Below are 11,885 nucleotides of genomic sequence, written 5' to 3'. Positions count from 1 at the left end.
AAATATTTATTTTTGTTTTATTACAAAAACAACACAATTTAAAAAAAAAAATGATGGTTTAAGAATGAGACCTTGCATTCCACTTCCAACTCTATGTATTACTTACAATTTTGTATTACCTTACTTAAATGATTTGGCACTTAATTTCCTGATCTATAAAATGAAGTTAGACCTTTTCACTTGTAAGATTCCCTATAAGCTCTCAAATCATGATTCTATGATGAATCATCTTTGTTCTTTAGAGAATCTGGTTGTGTTATGGACATTATTAATCGGGTGTGTATTCTACTCTTTCTAGGCAGACTGATTTTCCATGACATCTTCCCCCCTGAATGGAACACTCTGACTCTCCAAACAATGTGACTGAATTTATCCTCCTGGGACTTACACAAAACCCACAGCTGCAGAAAATATTCTTTGTTGTATTTTTATTCATCTTTCTCTTCACTGCATTGGCCAACCTGTTCATTGCAATCACCATTGCTCTAAGCCCTACACTTTCAGCTCCCATGTACTTCTTTCTTACTTATTTATCTTTTATTGATGCCTGCTATACCTCTGTCACCACCCCTAAGATGATAATTGACTTGCTGTATCACAGAAGAACTATCTCTTTTAATAGCTGTCTCACTCAGCTATTTGTTGAACATTTTCTGGGGGGCTCTGAGATTATCCTTCTCATCGTCATGGCCTATGATCGCTATGTTGCCATTTGTAAGCCCTTGCACTACATGACTATTATGCGGCCTCATGTATGCCGTTTGTTGGTAATAGTGGTCTGGGTGGGGGGCTTGGTACATGCCACTGCTCAGATTCTTTTCATGATCCATCTACCCTTCTGTGGCCCCAATGTCATTGATCACTTCATGTGTGACCTGTTTCCATTGCTAAAACTTGCCTGCACTGATACCTATATACTAGGGATGGTTGTTGCTGCTAACAGTGGAGTCATGTGCATGTTGATTTTTTCCATGCTTCTTGTCTCCTACATTGTCATTTTGTGCTCCTTAAAGACACACAGTTTGGAGGGGCGACGCAAAGCCCTCTCTACCTGTGGCTCCCATTTTCTTGTGGTAGTCCTGTTCTTTGTGCCCTGTATCTTTACCTACACACGACCTGTATGTACTTATGAGATTGACAAATTAGTCACTGTATTTTTTGCTATTTTTACCCCCATGTTAAATCCTATAATTTACACAGTGAGGAACACAGAAGTGAAAAATGCCATGAGAAATTTGCTTAAAAAAAGAATCACTTCTACTTCCCAATAATTTGAAAGGAAGTATAGTATTTGCCTAAATATTATAACAAATAAGAAGTAGTCATGGAGGATATATCCATTAACAAAGAAGGAATTAGAAGTTGATAGCATAGAATGAAGTTTTTTGGCTCTATGGATATGTGAGTCTGTGGAGTAGAAGACAAACTCATGGCATTCTAAAATTATAATTCCATATGGTCAATTGCTTATTAGATGTATTAAATAGAATTATAGAGTAATAAAACTGAGAGGCACTTAGGGAATCATTTTTGGCCAAATCTCTTATTTCACAGATAAGAAAATTGAGACCTAGAATGATGTTACTCACTCTAAAGAATGAGTTAGGAAGGGGCATGCATTAGCACTATGATTTTAACATATCACTGTTCATCTCTAGGGATTTTTTTTCATCTTGTCTTTGGAAATGGCCTGTCACATAATGAATACCTTCAACATGCTTGATATCTGTTGAATAGAAGGCTTTCAGAAGAGGTAGAAGTAAAAATTGTACTGCACAAACTTGAGGAAGGTGTTAATGCTATTTGAGAAACAAAATGTATAAGTAGAAATGCCGCTAGTTTTCCTGTTATAAAACTTGAACTCCAATCTTTCACTTGATATTTGCTACCCCTGGTGCCTTGGGTAACAATTTTATCTTTCTAGGTTGAACTAAATGATCCTATGAACACGTTCAAACTACTCTATTTAGAATTATTTTGAAAGGAGAACTTTACAACTAGTAAACTAGAAACTGGCTGTTGCTAGTTACAACTAGCTGTTGAACATGGATTTTTATTGTGTGCTGGAAGACTAATGGAAAAGAAGGTAGAAGTTCTTGGTGTGGTATCTTGGAGTATAGTGGGGTAATGTGCTATCTCCTTTCTAGTAATAATGAAAGACTCTTAACAGCTAAAGGGGAAGATACATAAACCATCCATAAATCTTTTCCTCAAAAGCAAACCAACAATTCAACAAAAGCAATGGATCTTATTTTCTTTAAACAGTCTTAGTTAACTTCCAGTAAATTTAAATGATAGTGTTTTTTTTTTTTTTTTTGAACCATCATATAAAAAAGTGTGGCCTAACATTCAGCATTATTTTTTTCAAGAGAGCAGAAAACCTTTCTGAAATGCATTGTCACCCATCTGGGATACAGTTATTTCCAAGGCTAACCCAAATCTATTCTGGCATGATCTAGAGGTGGAATGCTGAATTTCCAAAAGAACAAGATTAGAAGCCAAGTGATATAATGTTAAGATCTTGATTCTGTGTCTTACTACCTCTGTGAATTTAGACAAATCACTTTCTTCTCTTTGGCTCTCATTTTTCTCATTTGCAAAATTAAGGCTGTGAACTAATGTTACCTTTCTTAAACTGTGATACAATGGGAATGCAGTTTTATCTGAAGTTCTAAATCAATGGCACATACTAGTATTTGTAGTGTAAGCCTTGGATATTTTCTACTGTCTAGCATTGTTACTTGGAATACATGTAATGAATGTTTCTCATGCCCTAGAATTCACACTGCATTTCAAGAACACTTTGTTAAAAACAGTAACAAAAAGCAAGCAAGCAAAGAAACAAAAACAATTACTAACTGGAAGTGTTGGTTTTGTATATATGTAAGCATACACACACTTGTTCACACATACATACATATATAAATATATTTGGTTTTTACATAACAGAGAGAAACAAACATATAGAAATAGCAACAGAGATAGAAACAGAAAAAGTCAGAGAAATTAAGACAGAGAAACATTGAGACACACATATATAGACACACACACACACACAGTGACAGAGAGACAGAGACAGAGAGCTAGAGAAAGAGAGAAACAAAAAGGCAGATAGAGGCAGAGGTGTGTTAGAGAGAGAAAAAGACAGAGATAAAGATAGAATTTGAGACAAAGGACAGATACACAAAGAAAGAGACATATATAGAGAGAAGGCAAACCTAACCTAGTACTAATAAGCAATTTGATAATTGACAAAAAGGAAACATAATTTTAGAATGCCATGGTTTGTCTCCCACTCCATAGCTCTACTTATCCATATGGCTAAAAACTTCATTCTGTGACATCATTTATCAATACCTTTATTAAAAATTGCATAATACTCTCACCTAAGAAACTTAAATATATTTTGCAATCTTTTAGCATTACCTAACCTAAAAATTACAGCCATAATCAAATAGCTAGCCTCTATCAGAGGATGAAGAATAAACAACAGAGAATCTAGGATTTTGGGGCATCAAAGCCAAATTTCTAGCCACTTTATAGGTTAATGGAAACTATGATGATAAGGTGTGGATGTAGTAATGCATGGAATTAGCAAAACTAACCAAGGAATTATTTTTCCTTCATAGTATGGAATGGAAGAGAGGCTATTTATATAGATACACTATCTTTCAAAAGCATTAGAGCAATTATTCTTTGTAGACATGAAAATATATTATAGGAAAGAAGAAAACAGGAATTTATTAAATGTCTACTATGTGCTAACTGCTTAACAAATATTATCTTCATGGCTCATCTTTCTCTCTGTGGTCCTAATGTGTGATTTGTTCCCATTGCTGAAATTGGCTTGCATGTACACCCAAGTTCTTGACCTTTTAGTCATTGCTCTCAGTGGAATAATGTGCCTGTCCATCTTTCTCATTCTAATGGTCTCCTATATCCTTATCCTCTCTTCCCTTAAGGTTGGTAGTTTAGAAGGAAGGTGAAAGGCCCTTTCCACCTGCAGCTCTCACTTCACAGTGGTGGTCCTGTTTTTTGCTCCCTGTATATTCTTGTATATGAGACGAGTAGCCAGTTTTCCCATAGACAAAGCTGTAGCTGTATGTTTTACTATGCTTATGCCTATGTTAAACCCTTTGATTTATACCCTCAGCAATACAGAAGTTAAAAATGCCATGTGGAAACTCTGGATCAGAAGAATGTCTTTGATTCCTCATGAAAAGTCAGCCTACTAATTGAAAAGCATTCAAAGACAGCAGAAGGATGTCAATATTTTGATGGAATAACATTTTATTTAGTTTTTAATTAATTAACAAAATTTAAGTACAAAATATAAAAAAAAATTACTTTTTGCACAGCAGTACATGAGAGAATTCAATATATAAAGCAATACATTTCAATTTTAAGAAAATGAGTATCACAAATATTTCCTATTGTATTCAGAACTAGCCATCTTTTCTTCCCTTCCTTGTAGGTTTTCTTTTGTTTTCTGTTGTGCACATTTTACTTTATTCTTTTTTTTCCTTCCTTGTTCCTCACCTTCACCCCCAAATAGTTACAATCAAATCAGGATATATATCAGTATAACTATAACTACATGCACATATATAACATATACATACATACATACATATACATATGTAGAAATCTGTCATCATAAAGAAATATACTTATAAACACTGCTGTAAGACCATACTCTGCTTGCTTCATAAGTCCAAGTCTTTCCATTTTTTTTTTTTTGCAAATCTACAAAATGCTCATTTCCCACATAGAATAATATGTAAATGAGTCTAGATTTTCCATTCACTAGCAAAGATCACAATCCTTTCATAAATTTCCACCTTAATTATTCCTAGCCCTTTTTTCCCATGAATTTCTGAGAGAGGTTATAACTGACATAAAAAAGACATGATGAAGAGAAATATTAATTGAGGCTGAAGGAAGGCATGTAGAATATTCCTTATTCATAGTCCTTTAGCTAATAATAATGATGATAATAAAATTGTTATATTTCATTAAAGTCAGTAAAATATATTATTTCTCAAAGTACTTTACAAATATTACCTAATTTTTTACAACATCTCTCAGAGGTAAGTGCTATTATTATAATCCTTTTGCACACAAAGACCTTTAGGCTGATACAGTGTATATGTAGCTGACAAAGAGTCCCACAGAAAATCATCATCTGATTAAAAAATTAAATTGATATCGTACTGAATTAAGTCTCTTTCTTTTTTTTACATTAATTAAATTATAATTTTATTAAATTTTGTTACAGTTTAGCCTTAATTCATTTCTTTTTTTTTTAAATAGCCTTTTATTTAGAGGATATATGCATGGGTAACTTTACAGCATTAACAATTGCCAAACCTCTTGTTCCAATTTTTCACCTCTTACCCCCCACCCCCTCCTCCAAAGTCTAAGTTTCTATCAATTGTACCAGGCATCTCCCTACAGTTATGCCTCTTCAGAAAAGGGAGAGATGTGTATTTACTCAAGTTCTCTCTGAGGTTAAACTCAGTTATTATATTTATGCATGATTTATTTTTTTTACTTTGTTTTTAATATTAGCTTTTTGTGTATATTTTCAAAGTTGTTGCGAACATTGTTTTTGTTGTTGTTGTTGTTCTTACTTTATTCAAAAGAGTTTCCATGAGTTTCTGAATTGTTTGTGTTTTATTTCTTAAGGTATGATACTCTCTATTCATAAGTGTACTTTCATAATGACAAAGAATTAGAAATAACATATATCCTATTGCTTGGAAAATGGCTACAAAATTATGATACAATACTTGAATATGGAATAAGAGAATATCTGGAGACCAAAGGGGTTCCAACAACTCTGCACTACTACTGACATCTTCAACCTGAGTTTTTATCCAAACATTTATACATGCTACCTGTGTGATCTTGGACAATTAATTGTACTGCTTTCTACCTTTATTTCCTCCTCTATACAATAGGAACAGTAATGTCAAGCACCACAATGGATAGATCACTGGTTTGGAATCAGCAAGATTTATCATCATGACTTCAAATCCGGTCTCAAATACTACCTGTATGATCCTGGATGTGTAATGCCGGAGAAACTGAGGCAGGAGAGAGATTAGAGAGTTTTCAATATTTTATTAATTGGAGAGTATAATTGACTGGACAGGACTCTCACCTCAAATTATCCAGTCAGACAGAGATAAAGATATACTGGGACCAAGGAAACCATGTCAGTGCCAGGGCTGGGGGAGACTGTCATCTCAAGGAATCCAGCAATTATTAGGAGAAAACCAGCTTCTTAAATGCCCCCTAGAAACAAAGAACCAAGAAGCTCGGGAAAACTTCTGTCAGGATGGGAGAGACCATAAATCCTAAAAGCCCAGAGATAGGATGTCTGAATACCCAGAGATAAAGATGTCAGTGAGGTATCTTGGAATATTTTAGAGGGATATTGTAAATTCTTGAGAACAGGGGAGGTCAGGAGTTCTGCTCTCTTGTTTATCTTGCTAACAATCTATAACCTTAGGGTAAACGGTTCCCAATCTTAATGGACCAGAGTGGGTTTTTAAGACTAAAGGGATTTGAGAGAACAGCTAAGGAAACTGAGGCACTAGTGCAGGGAAACCAAGTCAGAACAGTTAAAGAGAACTGTGGCATAAGAGATGAATCAACTGACCTTGTTTGTCTCAATTTCTCATCCATAAAATGAGCTGGAAAAGGAAATGGCAAATAATTTGTTTGGTATCTTTGCCAAAAATAAACAAAAGACAAAACAAAACAAAACAAAAACCCTCTTGATAAGATCATTAAGAATTGGATACAAATGAAATGATGACAATAATATCTTGCAAGGTAGCTGTAAAGACAGAAATATTTGCAAAGTTCTTTGAAAACTTAAAAAAAAATAATAAATTGTTGCCATCCTCTTCTTCCTCTTTTATTTATTATCGTTCATAGTAGTAGTAATAGTAGTAGTAGTAGTAGTAGTAGTAGTAGTAGTAATTTTACTACTGCTAACACTGCTGTACTATTGATTTATTTTATCCTAGGTACCATGAAAAGCACGAATTAGCTTAACTTAAAGGTAGCTTGGGGCAAAATTTAGGTGGTACTGATGGCACTCACATTTTTACATCTATGTAGAATCTGCTTACCAACAAATTAGCACAGCAATTAAAGGAGGAAGCTACCAGATTGAGAAATTCATTCCTAATCAAAAGTGCATTCCCTGTAATGTATTTGGTACCTAATAAATACTTGCTGAATTAGGGTTTGATTTGTTTCCCTACTTTAGCATATTTCACAAATGATGAGAAAGCTTTTTCTTAAACAATAAGGGAATTGAGAGACTCATCATGCTTGAATGACCCCATTTCCTTATTAAACAATGTAATGGTGTAAATTTGTTGTCATGGTTTTTTTCATGACATAAAATCTATATTTGTATGATTGTAATTTCTACTTATCAATTCCAGAACAGTTTTCTAGGGGAATAATATAACAAATCTAACCCCTTTTATTTTTCTTCCACTTGATGTCCTTTCTAATACTTAAAAAGAAATTGTTTTTACTACTCCCAACCTCATAACATATGGAAAAATCTCTTTAATTTTACCATAGACGTGGCATAGGACTGTAACAGGGAATTGGACATTGAATCTGTAGGATTTGGGTTCAAAACCTACTTCTTTATCTCTATTGCTTACTCTCAGTTTTGCATCCATTATATGTAGAAAAATCAATCAATGACACAGATTTTATCAGTCAATAATGTTTGAGGACATTATATTCCAGGAAATATGCTAATAACTGAGGATACAAAGGAAAGCAAAAGGCAATTCTAGTCCTCAAGGAGCTCAAATTCTCATAGTGAGAAGATTTATAAATAATTTGGTATAAAACAGATATAGATAGGAATTGGAAGATAAACTCAAATGGGGATGGAAGGTAAAGGCAAGGAAAGGGATGGTGGTGGTGATGATGATGGTGATGACAATGACAATGATGATGATATTATTGAAGACAATGTTGATGATTAGTATCTAGTCATAGGCTCCATTCTGCAAATGACTTAATTCCTTAAATCTTATACTGTATCCCTCCTGATCTCTGTAATAATTATAAAGCAACACTGAGGTATGATAGCATATGGTAGGAATGATTAAATTCCTATTTACTCCCATCATTTTGGGGAAGATGACACTTGTAACTCATAAGATTTTTCTCATTAGAACAGTTAGTTAGGAGTATATATAGACAGAGGGCACATGTATCAGTTGAACATAGTGGGATATCTTAAAAAATGAAGGGCTAAGAGAGGAATATACTATGAGAAAGGGGAAGGTAAAGGTAAAATGAGGCAAATTAGCTCACATAAAAGAGGCAAGAAAAACTTTTATAGTGGAGGGAAAGAGGAGGTGATGGGGAGTGAACATTACACTCAAAAGAATTGACTCAAAGGGGGAATAACATACACACTATATTGGAAATCTATTCTACAGAAAAGTAGGAGGGAAGAGACTTAAGAAAAAAAGGAGAGGGTGACAGAAGGGACAACAGATTAGGAAAGGGGATAGTCAGAATTTTGAAATTTCTTCTAAATTTCTTTTAAAAATGGAAGCAAATTTCTCTGAGAAAGGTTTCATTTTTCATACATGTAGAGAATGGATGTAAGTTTCTAAAAATAATAGCCATGAACCAATTTTAAGTGGTGAAATGATATGTTGAGTTTTCAGATCTAGTATAGCCATTTGAAAAAAAAAAAAACTCAGTATTGATTTGAGGAATGCAAATTAAACGAATTCTGAGATAATACCTCATACTTATTAGATTAACTTATAGGGCAGAAAAGGAAAATGACAAAGGTTGATGGAGAATGGAGTGGGGAGAATGAGACATTAAAGCACTCTTGGTAAAATTAGGAACTAATTCCATCATTTTGTAGAGTAATTTAAAACAATGCCCAAAGGGTTATAAAACCATGCATACTCTTTAATCTAGCAATATCACTACTAGATCTGTATCCCCAAAGAGATATTTTTGTTTAATGAAAAGGAGATATGTTAAACAGAAATATTTACAGTGTAATGCCAGAGAAACTGAGGCAGGAGAGAGATTAGAGAGTTTTCAATAGTTTATTAATTGGAGAATATAATTGACTGGACAGGACTCTCACCTCAAATTATCTAGTCAGATAGAGATAAAAATGTACTGGGACCAAGGAAACCATGTTGGTCCCAGGGCTGGAATCCAGCAATGAATGGGAGTGACCCAGCTTCTTAAATACTCTTTAGAAATAAAGAACCAAGAGAATGGGGGGGAGACCATAAATCCTAAAAGCCTAGAGATAGGATGTCTGAATACCCAGAGATAAAGATGTCAGTGAGGTATCTTGGAATATTTTAGAGGAATATTGTAAATTCTTGAGGACAGGGAAGGGTCAGGAATTCTGTTCTCTTGTTTATCTTGCTATCAATTTATAACCTTAGGGTAAATGGTTCCCAATCTTAATGGACCAGAGTGGGTTTTTACGACTAAGGGGATTTGACAGAACAGTTAAGGAAACTGAGACAAAGGAAACTAGTGCAGGAAAACCAAGTCAGAACAGTTAAAGAGAACTATGGCATAACAATAGCAGCTCTTTTCTTGTGGAAAGGAATTAGAAATTGAGGGAATGTTCATCAATTGGGGAATGATTGAATAAATTGGAGTAGGGTAATATGGTAGAATACTATTTTGTTATAAGAAATAATGAACAGGATATTCTAAAAAAAAAAAAAAAAAAAAAACCTGGAAATACTTATGTAAGCTGATGCAAAATGAAATGTTCCATATATAATATATATATATATATATATATATATATGATAATGATGATGATGATCAGCTCTCAACTTAGCTATTCTCAGCAATATAATGATAAGACAAGTCTGAAGTACATATGATGAAAAATGCTATTCATCCCCAGGGAAAGAAACCATGATGGTTGCATATAAATTGAAGCATGCTTAAAACAAAACAAAACAAAACAAAAAAAGTTTTTCCTTGAAGTTTTGGTTGTTTTTGTTGTTTGTTTTCTCTATGTTTTCTTTCACAATACAACTAATAAGGAATTATTTTGCATGATTATACATGCATAACCTATTTAAATTTGTTTGCCTTCTCAAGGGGGAGAAAGGAGGGAAGAAGGGAGAGCCTTTGTAATTAAAAGTTTAAAAATGAATGTAAAAATTACTTTTATATGTACATGTGGAAAAAATGAAATACTTATTACCGCGCCCCCTCCCCCCAAGACCCAATGTATTTACTCCACAGGAAATATAAATATTGTTCTCTCATGAAAAGATAAGAATAATGGGGAAAGAAGTTTTTTATTTTTATTCAGATAAGCTGTGATTGAATGCTTTATCTGCTGTAACTAACTATTGTTTCTAACTTTTTTGGAACATTTTACTCAATTCTCATGATATCCTCTACACTATTCCCATGTTTTACCTCTGTATAGGCCTTATATAAATTAATTATTGTTTTATTCATTTAATCTATAAACCCATCTAAATCCACGTCTATGTTTACATATGTTTATATTTCTCTATTTCTATTTCTTATCTATCATATTTTGAGGAATAGTATACTTGAGTAGAATATAAGCTCCTTGAAAGTAGGAATTTTTTTCATTTTTGTTATTATATACACCATCCTAAGTCTGCTCCTTTGTACACCATAGGTACCTGTTAACTGTTTGTTATATGAATGAGATGAGTTATTTATTTGTGGATGTATCATTATAACAGAATATAAACTTATTGAGGACCAAACTCACCCTGCTATGTACAAGTGCATAGTGTATAGAAGTTGCTTAAAATTTTTATTAATGGATTTATCTTTTAAAATACATACATACACACACACACACACACACACACACATATATATATATATATATATATATATATATATTTGAATAAGAATGTCATTCAATGTAGATACTGTCCCTTCTTGCTTTGGATCACATTCAAATTAAATAAATATGTATGATATGTATAAGAAAAATTCCAGAGAGGCTGTCCCAAACCTGATAAGAATTTTCTTCTAAGTGTTTTCATATTTTGAGAAAAGCAAATCGGCATTAGAGCACTTCATACTTTAATGGCCTACCCCTTTTTTGTCATTCATTTTTTGAGTGATACTCTTTATGATGCTTATTTGATACACAACATCTTTTGGCCATTTCCTACCAGCCATTCAAAATCTCTTTATTAAATTTCCAATTCCCTTTGAGTCATATACAACTTTAAGTCTTCTATAATTATAATAATGCACTATTTTATTGCTGAATATGATCACCAGCAGCAAATTTAAGTTTAGAAGTTGGGCTTTGGCCCAACAGAAGAATCTGAAATGACTGAAATTTTTACATGATATCCAATTCCAATTACATCATTTGCTTATGGTACTGTTCCAAGATATCCATAGTGATGAAACCTAAAGCTCTAAATTAAGCAGCGTTTCCATAAAAACTCAGCTAAAATACCTATGCCCTTATAATTCCATATCCTATAGACAATTTATCCCATGAGTTGCCAATTATTTCAAAATGACTTCCTTACAGAAATTATTTTTTAAAATTCTGTAGGTATACCTCCCCTCAACTTAAACATGATTCCCTAGAGATCCAGAAAAGATAATTGATTTACTAAAAATCACATAGATTCTAGGGAGCCCACATATTTAGATATTAACATTTCCTCATTTTTTAATTAATTCAATACATTAAAATTTAATTGTAAGATTTAAAAATGTTTCTCAAATTTGTATATCATCTTTGGATAGAGGCCATACTAATCTTCTCTGTGTCATTCCAATTTTAGTACATATGTTGCCCAAGTGAGCAC

At 33.2% G+C, this 11,885-nt stretch overlaps 1 protein-coding gene and 1 non-coding gene across 3 annotated transcripts; one reads left to right on the top strand and one right to left on the bottom strand.

Annotated features, from left to right (window-relative positions):
* The first annotated feature begins 332 nt into the window (after positions 1-332).
* On the top strand, positions 333-9,717 carry LOC100923203 (olfactory receptor 140-like). Of its 2 annotated transcripts, XM_031941340.1 has the most exons (2): positions 333-1,238; positions 9,697-9,717. In XM_031941340.1, the coding sequence occupies exons 1-2, from the start codon at positions 333-335 to the stop codon at positions 9,715-9,717; spliced, it is 927 nt and encodes a 308-aa protein (XP_031797200.1). The 2 variants fall into 2 exon arrangements, with proteins under 2 accessions (XP_031797200.1, XP_031797199.1); XM_031941339.1 differs by lacking the exon at positions 9,697-9,717 and having other exon boundaries at positions 333-1,271.
* A 2,061-nt stretch (positions 9,718-11,778) lies between these two features.
* Positions 11,779-11,885, bottom strand: LOC111721461. The gene has a single exon (XR_002770647.1). It is a non-coding gene; the product is annotated as a U6 spliceosomal RNA (small nuclear RNA).

This window comes from Sarcophilus harrisii, chromosome 6 (genome assembly GCF_902635505.1).
Source record: "Sarcophilus harrisii chromosome 6, mSarHar1.11, whole genome shotgun sequence".
Taxonomy (NCBI): domain Eukaryota; kingdom Metazoa; phylum Chordata; class Mammalia; order Dasyuromorphia; family Dasyuridae; genus Sarcophilus; species Sarcophilus harrisii.
Note: the sequence above shows the minus strand (reverse complement) of the source record. Positions and strands in the feature narration are given on the sequence as shown.